The sequence below is a fragment of the Varanus komodoensis genome, unplaced genomic scaffold, assembly GCF_004798865.1.
Source record: "Varanus komodoensis strain SLA01 unplaced genomic scaffold, ASM479886v1 scaffold246, whole genome shotgun sequence".
Classification (NCBI taxonomy): Eukaryota; Metazoa; Chordata; class Lepidosauria; order Squamata; family Varanidae; genus Varanus; species Varanus komodoensis.
Genome location: NW_025335653.1, coordinates 2,095 through 20,384, shown reverse-complemented (window position 1 = coordinate 20,384; position 18,290 = coordinate 2,095). Strand labels below are relative to the sequence as shown.

The 18,290-nt window shown below is 46.7% G+C and overlaps 1 protein-coding gene across 1 annotated transcript; it reads right to left on the bottom strand.

Moving 5' to 3' along the window:
- Window positions 1–3: 3 nt before the first annotated feature.
- Window positions 4–17,867, bottom strand: LOC123024651 (mediator of RNA polymerase II transcription subunit 15-like). Its single transcript, XM_044432648.1, has 11 exons — window positions 17,850–17,867; window positions 14,284–14,403; window positions 10,731–10,873; window positions 10,490–10,617; window positions 8,691–8,825; window positions 6,909–6,972; window positions 6,344–6,410; window positions 5,847–6,007; window positions 5,437–5,603; window positions 5,075–5,173; window positions 4–914 (listed from the first exon to the last, which is right to left on the bottom strand). Exons 1-11 carry the CDS (start codon window positions 17,850–17,852, stop codon window positions 778–780), a joined length of 1,224 nt encoding a protein of 407 aa, XP_044288583.1. The 5' UTR covers window positions 17,853–17,867; the 3' UTR covers window positions 4–777.
- Between the last annotated feature and the right edge of the window lie 423 nt (window positions 17,868–18,290).

The following is an 18,290-nucleotide window of genomic DNA, read 5'->3' as shown; positions in this document are numbered from 1 at the left end:
TTAATCAGTGCTTATTAAGTATATTTTTAATGTCTTCCAATTGACATAGTAATCACATAGATCTACAAATGTCACAGCAGCCAGGATGCTATGCTGAAGAGTGCAAACCAATATTCAGAGACTCTGTGAAAATGGTGGCACACATATGTGGAAAGACTAATAATTCTAAGATTGAAATTCCATCAAAAATGAGCACTGCAGTTAGGAGAAAGCAAGATCCAGGACCACACAATGTGGCCAGTCTAATCTCGCAGCCAGCAGGGGAAGCCAAACAGACACAAAGAGCAGCACGTCATCCTTGGCCATCTCTCAGAGCCAGCCACATCAGCGGGGCTGGTCAGTGCCTGTTTTGGGAGGCACAAACAGCTCCCGTGTAGCTGAGCTGCTGAGCAATTCTGCCTCTTTTGTGGGTTGCAAGCAGCCTCTTCTGGGGGTGGGATTCACCCAAACCAAACACAGATCTATATATATTCTGGGCCTGGGTGAGATCTGAAGGACAATGCCCCTTTTCTTACAGTAATGAGACTCCATGACAGAAGTCTGCACATACTCTTCTCTAAGAAGACATTTAAAAAGGTTGCTGCCTTGAGAATGGGAGAATCCACCTTTCCATCAAGTCTACAAAGGCAGAAGCACAGGCACTAAACCTAACACCAGGATCTGTAACAAAGCTTGATACCTATTAAACAAAAAACAATTTAAGGCTTCTGCTTCTCATATTCCTGCCCTGCTTGGCTAGAACTTGTCCAGTTAAGGCCCAGTGAAGAAACATGGATGTCAAGCAGCAGACAAGCAGGCCTGTCGGATGCTCTGGGCCCACGTATTGAGGAGAGCTGTGACAGAGTGTTTGTCAGGAAGCTGCAGCAACTTGGACATCATGGAGCGATACACGGACTGCAAGAAAGGGTTTGCTTCTGGAAAGGAAAACAGGATTGGTACATGTTTTAAACAGAAGTTACAGGAGTGTTATCAAATAACTTGAAACAGAATCATAGAATAGCTGAGTTGGAAGGAGCCAGAAGGCCGCTGGGTCCAATCCCCTGCTCAGCACAGAACTCCCTGTTAAACCATCCCTCTCAGAAGGCTGACCAGCAGCCTCTTGAATGCTTCCATGTTTGGGAAAGCCCACAACCACCCTATGTCATTGGATCCATTGTTGTACTGCCCCAACAGTGAAGAATATATTTTTGGTATCCAGCCAGAATCTGGTTTTCTGTCACTTGAGCCCATTATTCCATGTCCTGCACTCTGGGATGATTGAGATCCTGGTTTTCATCTGTGTGACAGCCTTAGATTGTACTCAGAAGTACTTAGATTGCTATCACACCTCCTTTCAGTCTTCTCAAAGCTAAACATGCCCAGTTCTTTCATAGGACTTTGTTTCCATTCCATGGGTCGTCACTGTTGCTCTCTTCTGAACTTTATCCAGTTTGTCTGCATCTTTCTTAAGCTGGTTACACAGAACTCCAGCTGATGCCTAACCAGTACTGCATAAAGAGGAATGAGTACTTCATATGATTTGGAAATGAAACTTCTATTAATGCACCCTAAAATAGCATCTGCCCTTTTTTGCAGCCACATCACATTGTTGATTCATATTCAGCTTGCTGAAGTAGAACAATTCGAAGATCCTTCTCACTTGCAGTTCCGCCAAGTATTTCCCATCTTGTAATAATGCATTTGGTTTCTTTTCCCCATCCTATCCCACCCAGTTTTCTGTTATCTGCAAATTTGATAATCATTTCCTGCACTTCCTCATCCAAATCATTAATAAAAATGTTGAAGGGTACTTGGCCTAGGACTGAATCCTGTGATACCTCAATAGTTACCTCTCCCCAGTTTGAGTCTGATTCTGTAGCCAACTGTGGATCCCCCTAATCATTGTTCCATCTAGTTCACTTACATCTAGGTTCAGGAGATCATGGGGCATTTTGTCAAAGGTTTGCTGTAGTCAAGATAGATTATGTCCACAGCATTCTCAGAGTCCATCAGGGAGGTTACCCAATCAAAAAAAAAAAAAAAAAAAGAAATCAGACTAGTCTGGCAGGATTTGTTCTTGGGAAATCCATGTTGGCTTTAGTAATCATTGCATATTTTTCAAGATGGTTGTAGATGAACTGCTTTATAATCTGCTCCAGAATTTTCCCAGGTATTGATGTCAGACCTACTGGTTTGTAGTTCCAGGTTCTTCTCTCTCCCCTTTCTTGAAATGGGGACAACATTTCTCCTTCTCTGGCACTTCCCCTGTCCTCCATGATTTCTCAAAGATAATAGTGTACTTCCCTTTCATCAGGAGGGTCATAGGTTGTCTTATTGAAGATTGACCCAAATTGAGCACTTCCGCCTTTTCTTTGTCATCTGTTACCATTTTGCTATTAACATTGAGTAGCTAAACCCCAATTTCTTTCTTCTTACTTTGAACATTTCTGAAGGCTTTTGTTGCTGTTGCTGCTGCTTTTAGCATCTTTTGCTAGCCTCAGTTCATTTCTAGCTTTAGCTTTGCCAATGCCTACCTGCAATTTCATGCTGCCTGCCTGTATTCCTCCTTTGTAGCCTGACCTTCCTTCTACTTCCTATACATGTCCTTTTTTGTTTTCAGATCATCTCTAAGCTTTTTGTAAAGCCACGTGGCTTCTCTTCTTGTTTTCTACCTGTTTTTCTTGTAGGAATGGAATTTCCTTTTTTAAAATTCCAAGCCATGCTGTACTGCTTTTCTCATGAGAGACACTTGCCATGGGGCTTACTGTAGCTTTGAATTTATTAAAATTGGCTGTTTCTGAATTAATTAAAATTGGCTTTCCTAAAGTCCAGGGTACAGATTTGGCCTCAATTGGCCTCTGCTTCCTTTAGAATCAAGAATTTAAGTATAGCATGTTCACTTTGTCCCAGAGTTCCTGCAACTGCCATGTTGTCCACTAGGTCTTCCCTGCTGATTTATCTCAAGTCAATGTTCCCCTTGTTCCTTCCTCCACTTTCTGTTGGAGAAGTTTATCACCAATACATGTTAGGAATCTCTTGGAAGGGCCATGTTTGGCAGAATTTGTCTCCCAAAAGATACTGGGGGAACTGAAGTCCCCCATAACAATGACATTAAAAACTGGCAATTTGATTTTCAAATGTTTTATCCTTGTCTTCTCCTTGACTGGGTGGTCAGTAATAGATTCCAACCACTGTTTCTTTTATTCATTGTTCCAGATATTTATGTTAATCTGGATGCTCTTGATGTGTCGACTAAGCTCATCTTCCTATATCTCTCTCTATGCAGAGATATGTCTCTTTAACATATAGTGCAACTCCACCTCCATTTCTGTTCCTTCTGCTCTTGAACAGGTTATATCCTTCAATTGTTGAATTCCAGTCAAGCAGTCATCTCCTGCTGTGACCAAGCACCTTTCCAGTCTTTGTCAGGTGCAACCCATCTCTCGCCAGCAGTCCATCTTCCAGGAAGTGTAGCCTGTGGTCCCAGAATCCAAATCACTTGCACCAGCACCACCTTCATAGCCAGGCATTCACTTTGAGTATTTTCTTTCCCTATCATAGAATCATAGCATAGAAGAGTTGGAAGGGCCATGAAGGCCATTGAGTCCAACCCTCTGCTGTTGCAGGACATGTTACACCATCCCACTCAGATGGCTCTCCAGGTTCTTTTTGAATGTCTCCAGTGTGGGAGAGCCCACCACCTTTCTAGGCAGCTGGTTCCACTGTTGTATTGCTCTGACAGTGAGAAAGCTTTTCCTGATGTCTACCCTGAATCTGGGTTGCTGCAACTTGATTATTCCGTGTCCTAAGCTCTGGCATCAGGAAGAAGAGATCTTGGGCTTCCTCTTTGTGACAGCCTTTGAGGTGCTTGTGGAAGGATATCATGGTCCCCCTCAGTCTTCTCTTCTCAAGGCTGAACATGTCCAGTTCCCTCAGTCTCTTCTCCTAGGGCAGTGTTTCCAAACCCTGGATCATTTTTGCTGCCCTCTGCTGGACCCTTTCTAATTTACCTGCATCTTTCTTAAATCTTGGTGCCCAGGACTGGACACAGTATTCCAGCTGAGGTCTGACTAGTGAGGAGTATAGAGGAACTACTACTTCTCGTAATACTTCTCTTAATGCATCCCAAAAGAGCACTTGCCGTTTTGGTGGCAGCATCACATTGTTGGCTCGTGTTTAGTCTATTGTCCACAATTACTCCAAGATCTTTTTCTTGTTCAGTTCTGTTGAGCCACATATTCCCCATCTTGTACCGAAGACTTTGGTTTCTTTTTCCTAGGTGAAGGACTTGGCACTTGTCCTTACTGAATTTCATTCTGTTGGTTTCAGCCCAGTGTTCCAGTTTATCAAGTACGTTCCTCTTCAAAGAACTGGAAAGATGAAAGAGAAAACCAACTGGGCCTCAAAGTTCTTGACTTCCCTCCCTAAAGCTTTGAATCCAATTTCCTCAAAGCTTTGCCTGACAGTGTCACATCATTTAAGTTGTGAGTTATCAATCAAGCTGGGAGTTTTCAGTTGAGCAGGAAGAGACTGCAGATCTTGGAGGAAGAGGAAAACTGAGCCTGGCATCTCTTTTTACCTTCTTGGAAGCATACATATGGAATACAGAACTCTTACGCACTGGTGCCAAAGGTAGGATTTTGGTGCCTGGGAATTTACACGAGCTCCTTGTCTTACGGTCAGAAAAACTAGGAAACTGCATGGCCACCATTCTGGGAAAACTGCACATGCTCACATTTTCAGGCTCCAATTAAAAGAACTTCCTAAACTGGAAATCTTGCTTTCAAAGCTTAAAAGTGGCCTATTTTCTTGTAAAAACTTGGAAATGCTGGGGAAGGGTGGCACTGAACCAGGTTGCTCTCCTCAGATTGTGTTCTCATTCCCTTCCCTATGCCTCACATAATTGTTATGCTGTAACTCCTGAAATCCCAAGTTTTCTGCGTCTCCTTCTTTCACACAGAGGAAATCCACATACAGGAGAGCGGATGGGAGCAGGGACTTGGAGCTTCATGAAGTAACTGCAGAGCAATTGCCAAACATCATGTGCACACTGCACGCTCCCACTCAAATGCCATTCTCCTCCATACTTTCATACCATACTGCTGCGGGTTATCGATCCACAGGGGGCTCTGGTCTGGATAATCAGCTGGGACACTGAGCTGCAGTGGTGGAACGTTTGGAAGGTTTTTGTCCTCTGAAATGAAACAATTTGCATGTCTTAGAAAAAGTTTTGCAAACACAACTTGAAAGGCTCAATGTGGAGCTACTAGTAAAGTTCCATTCATTTCTCTGTGCGACCGATACCTGGATGATCAAAGCTTGACCAGAATCCTCAACTGTAACCTTTTAATTTTTAGACAGATTTTGAACTCCCACCAAGCACTGGTCAATCTGTGCTGCAGCTGTGTTGTGATTCTTTTAGTCTACTGGTGTTGAGATGCCTTCCTTGCTGCTTACCTAGCTTGCATATAAGGTGAACTGTGCCATTGTTGCTGCAATGGGAGGGGTCCAGATTCACCAAAAATTTAGGGTTTAATCTTGCAACCTCCCCTTGTAATACATTTGGTATGGTCTGCCTTTCATCGTCTTCATATTTCCGCTTCCGATGGGAAGTAATTGGGGCTCTGTGGAGGAATATCCACACACAATCAACTTCAGATTCCATTCATTTTTTAAAATGTCACAAACAAAAAGTGATTAATTATCACCTGTCTTAACAAAGTTATAAAAGCAGCTGATTCTAGGAAAAGTAAAAATGTTTGACAAAGTCTACAAGGACAGCTGAGTAGAACATTTTGATTTTTTCCCAGTGGCTGAAATCTCTAAGCCATCATTTGGGAGGTAGGAGCCCAAGCAACAATACCTACGTGATAGGTGGGCCATGAATGGCTGTCATAGCTGGCATGAAGGTCCGGTAGAGGGAATGATTGAAGACTGGTGAACGGATATTTGCGAGAACAGCATCCAAAAGTGGCTGGCACAGATACTGCTGCTTCGTGGGAGGAACTGCAGAGGGTGGAGGGGTGGGCTGGTACACAGGAGATGCACCTTTTACACACAAAGATGATGCAGTTCTTTCCAGGTCAAAGATGCTGGCCTAGAACACTGGTCTCTCTCATTCGTCTAAGTTCAGAGTTTACTGTGAAAAGACCTGGCATTTCATGAGGCAGTCCTGCGCCTCAGCCAAGACAGGGTGATGGGTGAGAAATCAGCTCCACAGCTCACTTGCTGTGCCTGGCCTTGAGTCTCGCCAGTGATTACCATGCCTCCATCTCTAGCCCCCAACCCCAGAAGTCCTCCTGGGCCCCCTGGCTGTTGCCTGCTCTCCTACCTCTCATTGGCAATCCATATACACGGTGCTTACCACAGCCATGTCGTTCTTGAGCTTCTCCAGAGCAATCTCGCATTTCTGCAGTGTTTTCAGAGGGCAGCTGGGAAGGAGGGAAATGCATCAGAGGCGTCTCAGAGCAGCTTATTTACTGCTTCTGGTGAAAACAGAGTCAGGCCCTCATCTCCCCAGGTGAGTGTTACAGACCCGCCTGTATTAGCTGCTAATGCACTGATGAACTCACTGCAACGGGCAGCTCAGTGGAGCCCTTGGAGGAGGCTGCTCTGTGCAGTGGTCTGAAGAAAGGCCAGGAAGAGCAACCTCCTGGAAGCTGGCCCTGCTGTGCAGGGCTCAGGTGCTCCCCCTATTTGGAACTGGACAACATGGGGCACAGCAGCAAGCCAATGAGAAAGCAGCCTTCCACAGAGGGCCCTTCTGGGCACCAACCAGGCATGCTGGAGTCAGGCTGTTTTCTTGTAGAGACTTCAAATGAACTGGGCTAGTGTTCACATTCTTGTGTCACTTATGAAAACTCAGGAGAAGGAAAACAGCATGGGATGGTGAGTGGAGGGAAGGAAATGGGCATAAGCTAACAATTTACCGTTTGGAAGGATCAGTCAGAATGTCAAGGAGGCTTTTCATCTTACTCAGGTCCTTCTTCCTGTCTGAATTAAAAAGCAAGAGTCTTCTGAAAAAGAAACAAGTCTTGCAGTGTAGAAAGAAACCATACTTATGTTCATTTCCCCTTCATTTAGAAAAAATCCATCATGTTTTCCCATTCTTTAGGGAAGTCAAACTGGCCAACAACACAGAAATTGGCAACACAGAATATTGCCAAGACAGCACAACACAATGTGTTCTTTGAGGCCCAGACTTCATTTGACACCAGGAGGCGTATGAGATCAGGGTTATGTGGTCTTCTCTTTATTCTTTCTACCCATTTATTTTTCATGATTACAACCAAATACTCCTCAATAAAACTAGTCAGGGATAAGAGCAGATTGGACAAGATTGTGCAGCAGTCACAAAAATAAACTGGTGGGAACAATAGATTGGGTGGATACATAATAGCGATAGTATAGATTCAGCTGAAATTAAAGTTTGGGTTTCTTTAAAGGCTGTGACCAAGAGAGAGGGGGCAGGAAGAGGGAGAACAGCAGACTTCTGCCCAGAGGAATTACAGGAAGGGCTTTATAGTTCAAATTGCAATGTCCACAAAAGCAGTACAGAAACACATGGCACAGCATGGCCTTTGCCACTGCCCTGTGAACCTAGCAGCAGCAGCAGGTAGCCCAAGAAAACTTCCTGCACAGCCTGCCAGACAGGCATCATCTTCCTCTTCTTCCTCTGCCACGGGCAAGAAGGCTGCTGCGGCCCTCAGGACTGCCTTCTGGGTGCAAGACCCAGAACAGAGTGTGCATGGCAATTCTGGTACGGGATGAAACTTCTGCATAGACCGAAGCAATCAATTATCACCCAGTTTCTCTCTCTACTTCCAGGGCAACATGCAGTGAATAAAATAGGGTTTAGTTAACACTGCACATGAAAAGGGCTGTCTGCAAGCAATATGGTAGCTAGCAGAATGTAGCATACTTAAATTAGATGATCAGATCAAAACCCAGAAGAAAGTCTCTAAGCCAATGGATCCCAAACTGCTCTGCACAATCCTAGAGTTCCATGGAAAACCTCAAAAATCAAATTCCAAACAGATTTTAAAATGAAATCACACGAGGCCAACTTTTCAATTGTCAGCTGGTGTCCAAGCAGCATATGAGGAAATGCATCATGCCACTTGATTCCTAGGACTCTGTTGCATCGTGTTGGGAATAATCAAAAGAATTTATTTGGGATATTAACATATAATCTCTTTATTCATTTGTTATATTTAAAATGTGTTCTCTTTATTTACAAACGTACTATGTTATGCAAGGCACTCAGGCAATAGGAGCAGATCAAAGAAGGAAGAACTCTGTGGGTTCACCATGCTTAGTAAAACTCAGGGATAGAGTTAGGGCTCCACGGGAAAAAAATGTCTTCAGAAAAGTTCCATGATGGAAAAAGTTTGGGAACTGCTGCTCTGAGCATGTCCTTTTCATACAGATATCAAAGGTACAAGACCTCAAGGCTGGATACTGACAACTCTCAACACACATACTGACAACAGAATTCCCAGGATTCTCCAGAAATAATAACACAGCCAAAAAGCCTCTACATGTATATTCCAGGTCTACTTGATTTTTTCTTATTGTCAGCAGAGCTAACTTTGCTTCCTGTATCAAAAGGACCCTGAACCCATCTGTGCATCTACAGGGCAGATGAAGAGTCAATTGCTTTTTGCCTGCCCTCAAAGCAACAAAGCAGACAGACCACTGGAACAACACACCTTCATTCTTATCAATCTTGTTGATCATCCTCCGCAAAGGCTCGATGTATTTTGACAGCTGTTTGAGTTTCTCCAAGTACTGCTGCTCCTCAGATTGGCTGGAGCTGGCTGGGCTCATGACAGAGCTGGGATTGCCTTTGAGGCAGAAAGATTACACGTTAAGTCACAAGGAGCGGGGAGACCTACACGGAAGCCACCCACCCGAGACAGACCGCCTTAAGTGTCCCTCAGAAGTATTCACCCCACCTTCTGACTCTTCCTCATTTGGGTGTCACAACCCGCAACTGAAATGCGTTCAATTGGCCTTGCTACTACTTTCTGTGAAGAGGCTACACAACACTATGAAGATGCAAGCTGTTTCCACAAACACCAAAGTTCAGTAAACAAAAACAAGCCAGCACTTCTTGGTCACAGAATTATTCACACCTCTGAGTCAATGCTTGGTAAAAGAGCACCTCTGACAGCAACTGCAACTGCTCGTCTTCTTGGGTAAGACTCAGGCAGCTCTGCACATGTGGCTGGCTTGCCCATTCCTGGCAACCGCTCCAGCCCCATCTGGCTGGACAGGGGTGATCGTTAAGTAACAACTTTCAAGTCTGGCTGCAGATTCTCACTTGGATCATGGCTTTGGATTGACAGTGGGGGGTGTGGGTGGCAGTTGTCAAATAATGGCATCTCCCATCACAGCTATTGATCTCTCCAGCAACTTCACTGATCAACACCTGCCACACTGGGTCACTGAGCTTTGATGGATGTCTTCTCCAGGCTGAACCACATTCTTTCCATTTCATAATACTGGATTTGTTCAAAGTTTGGAATTTCTTTTTATAATCAAATCCTGACTGGTGCTTCTGCACAACTTTTCTCTGAAGTTGTTTTGGCAGCTCCTTGGTCTTCATGATGCTATTTATGTATATACAGGGGGGTGCCAAAAATGTACACACTTTTAAAGGGATGTTATCTATGTATTACTTTTCGAAGTTGAATTGAATTACAGTAGCAATGTAATGGTGTTCGCGCAAAAGATGACGTTAATCAAATGAATGCTAGTGTCACCATGGAATGGTTTTTAATACAGTCTTTTCCTTTCTTAAAATGTGTATACATTTTGGCACCCTCTGTATATGCTCTCCAACAAACTGTGGAGCCTTCTAGAAACAGGTGTATCTAATCTGGAATTAGGCATAGTTAATCAGGAAGCAATGTGTTCCTTCAGAGTTTATTTAGGCATCTTACAGCAAAGGGAGTGAGTTCTTGTTAGTTGCAAGTGCCACTTTGGTTTTGTTTACTTAACAATTTGTGCCACAGTGAAAATACTTTGCACCTTCATGGTGTTGAGTATCTTCTGTGTATCGTATGGTAACTATGCCAATTAAATTCATTTCACCTTCATGCTGTAACACAGCAGAATGTGGAAAAGTCAGAGGGCTGCTTCTTCAAGAGGCTATAAATCTGCTCCCCTGCATAGAGGATGCTGCTTTTCTCTGCTTATCTTCTGCCACTGCTGCCTGCCTCCATCTCCCCCAACTCCCTGAAGAGGTTTTGGTGGCTCAGAATCCGAGACAAGCGCGTCACTGCTGTGTGAGTGGGCTGACCCAGCTTGCATCATAGAAGCAAAGCATCCTCTCATTGACCCCTTGCTAAAACAAATCCCCAATTCCCACAAAGCTCCTGAACTGTACTACTGCCAATTAAATGCAGTAATGTTAAGATGTATTATAAGCATAGATTTAGGTTACACCTTGGACAGAAAAGGGGGGCAGGCCTGGGTCTGCTCACTCAAGCCCTCTGCAGATTACCTGGAGTATTTAGTGGTCCTGGAGAAGGGACACTGAAGTTCTGCGGTGTTCGTGCAGCTGCTGGACTCTGAGAGGGTTGTGGAGATGGGCTGGGGAGGAAGCTGCTGGGAGATGGAGCTGGACCAGAACTGAAATAGGAGGGAGGACACATTTCCCATAAGGAGGTGTGGCTGCTATTTCTCTCTCTCAGAAAAAATAGCCGTCACAGCCAGCCTCTCCTTGCTGCCACCGTAAGGCTCACCTGACATTGGAATTGGGCTGAGAATTGGACTGTCCTGGCTGGGGAGAAGGCTGTGGCTGAGGTGGTGGAGGCATTGGCTGGGGCGTCTGGGCTTGTTGGACGGGTGACGGAGAGGACATCATGGTGAGGTTATTCTGGCTTACCTGGAATGAAAGAATGATCATTGGCAAGAGAAGCCTCTCCAAAAAAAGGCCAGATCTCTGGGAGAGCTGTGAAGATGCTTTTGCTATGGAGACCCCACTTAGGGGAGGCACCCTGACCTTGAGTACAAGTCTCAACTGGTCCTAACCTAACCTAACCTAGCCTTGGACAAGCCGCTCCCAGAGTTGAGTTCCCCCACTATGAATATAGCCAATGAAAGCAAGCCCAACAGCAGTATTGGACATGAAGTGCTAGATGACACCCATGCTCACGGAACACTTGTCTGGCTTTCGGACAGCAGGTTGTCAGCAGGCATGAGCCAGCAGTGTGATGCGGTGGTCAAGAGGGCGAACGCCACCCTTGGTTGCATAGCCAGAGGTGTGGCTTCTAGATCGAGAGAGGCATTACTACCACTCTATACAACTCTGGTGCGCCCGCAACTGGAGTATTGTGCTCAGTTTTGGGCCCCTCATTACAGGAAAGATATAGCCAGGTTAGAGTCAGTGCAGCGTAGGGCCACAAGGTTGGTGGCTGGTTTGCAGGGGATGGGGTATGAGGCGAGGCTGAGGGAACCAGGTCTCTTCAGCCTGGACGAGAGGGGATTTGTTGGCAACATACAGGTATGTGAGGGGGTGTCACATGAAGATGGGTAGAGACCTGTTCTCCCCTGCAGAGGAAGGCAGGACACGCTCCAATGGAGCCAAGCTCAGGGAGCCAAGGTTCCATTTGGATGCCAGGAAGCACTTCCTGACAGTCAGGACCCCGAGGGTGTAGAATGGGCTTCCGTGAGAGGTCGTTGAGGCCCCATTGGTGCGGGTGTTCAAAGATAGGCTGGACATGCACATGGTGGGCATGTCATGAGCAGAGCCGGCTGGTGCCAGAGGTCAGACTAGATGGCCTGGGAGACCCCTTCTGACTAGCTCTGTTTCTATGTTTGTATCTCCAGCTCAACTGGGGTTGCCTGATGCAAACACCCACCAGATAACTGATGAGCTCAACAAGGTCAAAAAAAGTTGTGTTAAGTATAGTACTTCTTTAAAGGCTGATTCCACATCTGCCTAAGAGCCTGCAACAGGGCATGCAGAAGCGCACACCACCAGTTGCCTCGAGAGGACTCCAAGCGAGTATGTGAGTCAGGGTGAGGGAGACGGCGGAGGACTTGAGCCGTGCACAGATAGTAGAGCCAGGTGGTGCTGAATGGAGGAAGAGCATGGGATGAGATGGAGCAATGCCAACTAATCTTAAAGCTATTATTTGGGGACAGATCACAGAAAAGTAGCCCAATGTATCCTGAAGTGCCATGTTTTGGTCAAGACTTGCCAGTTCTAATGAGATCAGCATGGGAAATCCAGAAAGACAAAACTTCCAATTTTTTGAGAGTTTTTTCACAGACTACGAACAAGCCCAGCCCTTGCTTTTCCTGATCACCCATCGCCTGTCCTGGCGATACCAAAGCACAGCAAAATGTTGGATGCAACTGGCAACATAATGCTGCTACAAGAACTTAAAGCAAAGGAGGAAGCCAAAGATCACATCTTTCATCTCTTCTCTTAAGCAACCATTAGTTTTGCTATGCCTTAACTTTGGGTTTACAGAACTGCCAGATGATGACTTTAAAGCAAGCTGCTTTTTATGTTCTTGTATTCATTTTGCCTCAAGAGAAACTGAGGTGAAAGTCTCCAAGCAGAGACACAGCTTCCTTTTTAGTATCTCACTTCACCTGAAATGAATGTAACCTACTTGCCAAACAGAGGTATTCCTCAGTCACAAAAGACAATGGCCTTCACCGACAGTCCTGAGGCTGAATTTGTGCAAAGTAAAATTGGACTGCCAAGTGCTTCAAAGCCAGCACACTTTGCCTAAAAAGTTTACCAACTTTCCAGTCTCAACAGTTGCGGCAACTCAAGGAGAAGAACGAGGAGCAGCCACTCCTGTCCAGTCATTTGACAGGAAGACGTAACAGCAAACCCAGCATGATCCATGCACAGACTGCAAACCTTCAGGGGCTCAGCCACTGAGTTGTAACAAGATTTCTCAGTGCTGGGTGTTGGTGGAAAACAACTCCTGTTTCAAAATCAAAAGCATCTGATCAAAAAGTGTTAGGCTATCTGCTAATTGGGGGCCTGACAGTGAGCAAGTTACCTAACTACATTTTCATTCAGCTCATAAAAGCTGGACCAAAAGCACAATTGCCTGTGAAGGAGCCAGTAGGAGCTATGGAGCACCAACTATGAAGGACATGGCGTGAGTCCGTGTGCCTCTGCCCATCCATTCCACTGGCCCCCAGGCTGATCCAGGGAGCTGGCTGTGGTCCATGTCCTCTCTTTCCAGTGTGTGCTATGCTGGTGAGTCAGATTTCATTATATCACCACTTTAGATCGGTTTACTTGTACGCTGCTTTTGAAAAGTGACACATAAAATTCATCTGATCATTCTCACAAGTGCTTCTGAGCAGTTGATTCAACTTAAAACATTTCATCTCAGCTTTTTGTCCTGTTACCAGTTCTGCTCCTGCAAACTCCATCTTTATTATCGGATTTGAATCTTCTAGTAGATGTACCTACATCTTTAACTTCTCTTTCTCAAAAACTCAAAGATGCAGATAAAATTGAAACTAATTATGTCTGAAGACTTAAGATTAACTTGAATAGCCTATTCATTTCAACCAATGGTGAACTTATATCAAATTAGTGAAATAAGCCTTTTAAAATTAGTTTAATGTAATGGGAGCTTCTATTTTGTATTTATTGAATCTCTCAGGGAATGTTGGATGGCCTGCCACGTTTTCCCTCCTGTGACAGAACAGGCATAGAACGGTCTGCAAAAGCCAAGTGCTGGCAGGATGGAGACACGTTCCAGGAGAATACCCACAAACCTTCCTTTAGGGGAACTAGAGGAGGAGGAGGAGGAGTTCCTCCTCTTTGCAACCCTAAATAGGAAACATTTGACAGAGACTAGACAGAGCTGGTAGGCAGAAGCAATGCGCTCAGAGGGCAACTGGGGTGGGAGCAGAGGAAAAGAGCTGTTGCATCTAATGTAAAAGTGGGATGGAAGAGGCAGCACACTGAGCTGAACCTTTTTAGTACCTCAGAAAATATCCTACGTCCCGCAGGGTCGTTCCACCACTCAAATACACACAGTAGCAGCTGACTAGGCAGCTCACACGAGCAGGACTCATGTGAGACCCCTGGACAGCCTTCTTGCCCTTTGGCGCAAATCTATGGTCCTGCCTAAGGTCCCCAGCCTACTCGCACACGTGTGTGGTGGCGGCAAGCACGTGAGTGGCTCAGAGTGCATGCCCATCTAGGCGTCTGCCCCATGACCCCCTGCCTGGACAAGGGGGCGGTTGATGAGACCCAGAGCAATTCCTGCTGACCCCCCAGCCACAACACGCGTCAGCTCCAGTAAATACCTGAGGCACTTGCTGTCCACCCAAAGGAATGGTGCTTGGAGGCATGGCAGAGACAGCGGTGGCAGGCGGGAACCGTGGTCTTATTTGCATCCCACCTCGGGCCATAGTTGCGGTGATCATCTTGGGAGGACAGAGGGACAGACAAAAGTAATCGCAACACGAGAAATGCAGCACTCGGGCAAGACGAAAAGCACATGCAGCCTCGGGGGAGCTGAGCGTCGAGCAAGATGGCCTCCGCAAGGCAACCCTACGCAGCCGCCACAGCAGCAGCCGCTGCCACCTGCGCGCCCCTCCTCCACCTCCGGCTGTGGCTGGTGCAGGCCAAGGAGTGAGAGGCAGAGCTTGACTGAGGGTGGGCCATGCCTGGTCCACTGCAGGAACATTCTGCACCAGCTGCCAAAACTAGGCTAGACCTGTGAAACAGGGAACTCAGCTGAGCTGGAGCCTGACCCACGCCAGGCACCCGGCCCTGGACTGGGGTGAGGAGGGTTCCAGGCATGGTGTGGGGAGGCTTGCCTCTATTTCGGCAACCTGTGTGCTGCCCCACCTGGCATGGATCCTGGCATCCTACCGGCTGCAACAAGCCAGTGCAGTCAGCGTTGCACCAGGCAGGTCCCAGCTAAGTAAGCAGAGGGCCGAGATGCCCCAAAGTCACTCCAGACTCCGCTCGGCTTGATTTCCCGGCCTCTTTCTGACACTCAGTCCTTGGAGGAGCCCAGCTCTTTGTGGAAAGGCCACAGGCATCCTCATTTAGTGCTCTGTGCCCAGGGATCGCAGCAGCAGCCACAGCAATGTGCCTTGAAAGAAGGTTGCAGAGCTCGGTGAGAATGCAGACAAAACAGCCACAACTCAAGAGCATCCAAGTCCAGCATTGCTGTTAGTTCGTGCCAGAGCAATGAGGCTCCGAGGGAGGGGCAGAGAGGGCTTCAGAAGGAATGGCAGCAGTCCAGGCACAAATCGCATGCACAGCTTTAATGCATCCATCATGCAAAAACGGCTACAAAAGGGGACACAATGAGAATCACAAGCAGCAGGACAACACACACAATGAAGCACTGGCTGCAGCAGAGGAAGGGGTGGGCAAGCTGAGGGGAGCAGCATGGATGGGGCAACACCGGCAGCTCTGCCAGACAGTCCTCCCAGAGCCGGGCCAGCACTGGTGCGGGCACAGCGATGCCGCAACCCCTAGGGGCCTGCCTGGGACCCATGCCCCTGCCACACCGCCAACAGGGAGCCTGCCGGAGCCAGGCCTCCTCTGCAGGCAATGGTGCCTGCAGTGTGGCCCTCAGCGAAGAGCGACAGCCCCCGGTGACTTCTGGCCCCAGGCTCAACAGCAGGGCAAGGGCTGTTCAGGCAGCCCCACTGCTTCAGAAGAAGGGACCAGCTCCGGCCACTCACAGGCCTGCCAGGTCGTCCTCTTTCAACGGGAAAGGGGTTGGCGGAGGGCCTGCATTGCCGTAAGCCGAACAGCTACCGTGTCAGAGAAATACCTCATGCAGCCCCCTCCAGGTGTGCCTCTTGTTCTGGCTGTACTGGGGAAGCAAGATGAGGCTGCAGGCAGCCCTGCTCAGATAACCGAAGAGCCCAGCCTCAGTCCCCAGGAGGACCATTGCCACTTCAGAGGCGCAACTCTTCTGGATTCTGACGGCTCTGATGGGGTTTTATTTTCTGTCTGTCTCTCTTTCTTAATATTTATATACCACCCCATTCCCAAAAGCAGTTTACAAATAATTAAAACCAACCATAGTAACATATTTAATATGCTGAGTAAGACAACATATTAAATAAAACTGACATGAGAATTAATCTGGGAAGGTCTGTCAGAAGAGATACATTTTTAACTCCCTCTTAAAGGTGGAAATTTGGGGAATCAGATGTATCTCTTCTGGCAGACCATCTCACAGCTTAGAGGCAACCACTGAAAAAGTTCTCTGGGTAATTGACATTAATCTTGCAGAAGCAGGCATCAGAAGAATATCCCCAAAGGACCTTGATGGCAAGGTGAAATGTATAGGCAAAGGCACTCCCGAAGGTCTCAAGCCATGAAGGGCTTTAAAGGTAATTGCCATCACCTTGTCCTGTTTCCAGAAACGTATTGGCAACCAGTGCAAAACCTTTAAATTAATATTTGGTCTCCCCATGATGTCCCTGCAACCAGCCTGGCTGCCCTATTTTGTACTAGTTGTGGTTTCCAGAGAAGGCCCGATGTAGAGCACACCCTTGAGCCAACAGGTTGCCAGCATGTGCATTACTGTTTTCAGGTCATTCCCTCCAGGGATGGTTGCAGTTGGCCAATCAGCCAAAGCTGATAGCAGACACTCTTGACCATGGCTTCTATCTGAGCTGCCATCTGAAGGGCTGGGTAAAGCAGCATCCCCAAAAATGGTCTTTCAGGGGGAGAATGAACCCATCTAGAACAGGTTAACACACCTCTAATCCTGGATTTGGACTGTTAACAGCAAGCACCTCTGTTTTGTCTGGATTCAACTTCAATTTGTTTTTTCTCATCCAGCTCATCATCAGCTTCAGGAGGTCATTCAGAAAGGAGATGCTGCCTCTAGAAGTAGCAGAAGATGGACATGCACATGGTAGGCATGTCATGAGCAGACCCGGCTGGAGCTGGGGGTCAGACTACATGGCCCGGGAGGCCCCTTCTGACTCCCTCTGTTTCTAGGTTTCTATGGCGAGGGGAAGTAGATCAGGGTGTCATCAGCATACTGAAAACATTCAGCAACATTCCTCAGGATGATCTCTTCCAGCAGCTTCATATAGATATTAAACAGCACTGGAGACAAAAAGAAGCCCTGGGACCTCCTTTTCTGAGGAGCAACAGTCTCCAAGCATCATCACCTGGAACTGACCCAAGCGGTAGGAGTGGAACCACTGCAAAGCAGTACCTCCAATTCCCAACTACCTCAGACAATCCAGAAGGGTACTATGGTTGATAGTACCGAAGGTTCCTGAGAGATCCAGCAGAACCAACAGAGACACCCTCCCACTATCAATTCTGAGTAGTAGATGATCCACTAGAGTCACCAAAGCAGTCTCAACTCTATGTCCCAGTCTGAAATGGCTTTCAGTATCACTCAGGGCTGCCTGGAGCTGAAGAGAGACCACTTTTTCAATTACCTTACAAAGAAATGGTATGTTTGAGACTGGTCTAAAATTGTTAAGGTTCAGGGGGTTCAAGTTTTCTTGACTAACTTGAACCCCCTGGGGGGTCAGGCATGACCCCCATCCTCTCTGAAGGAGACATTGAGGATAAAGCATAAAAGCTCCCTCAATGCTTCTGCCCCCTTGGACTACCAACCAAGAGGGACACAGATCGAGAGGGCAGGTAGTTTTCCTCACCAATTCAAGCAGTTTGTCAATATCACCAGGACTTACAAATTGAAATCAATCCAGGACAACTCAATTTACAGAGTTTTTGGACACCTGTGTCTGCATCCACAATTGCATCAAGCTTGTCTTTTAACTGAGAAATTTTATCAGCAAAACGGTTGTTAAAAGCATCACAGTGAGCAAGACAGGTTAGGGGGTATTCGGGCTTGAGACAAATCCCTTACCATCCTAAGCAGCTCTGCTGGACGATGCAATACAAGCAGAGAAGGAACCCTCCTTTGTTGCCCATATCACCACTCCATAGGAGCAAAAATGCTCTCTATAAAGTGTTTTGTTGTAGACGAGTCTAGATTTCTGCCATCGGTGCTCCAGTCATTGCTCCTCCTGCTTCATACATCTGTATACCAGGGAGCTCTTTTGAAAGCAGGATGAAGACAAGTCTCAGGAGCAACTGTGTCTAAGGCCCTAGTCAACTCCTGATTCCATTTTATGACTAGGGAAACAACAGGATCACTAGCAGAGCTGGCCAAAGAACCCTTCAGGGCTGAATGGAAACCTACTGGATCCATAAGTCTTCAGGGGTAGACCATTCTCATAGGTCCATCATTTCTACAGGGGCTGTGATCTTAGCCTTCATCAGGTATGATCTGACCAAGCTGAACCTG

Bases quoted from the DNA above. Each gene is read 5' to 3' on its own strand.
- LOC123024651 (XM_044432648.1), bottom strand. The intron at 6,411-6,908 runs GTAAATTGTTAG...CCTCCTTCCCAG, and splicing joins CTGACTGATCCTTCCAAACG to CTGCCCTCTGAAAACACTGC. The intron at 5,604-5,846 runs GTAGGTATTGTT...ATTCCTCCACAG, and splicing joins ATTCATGGCCCACCTATCAC to AGCCCCAATTACTTCCCATC.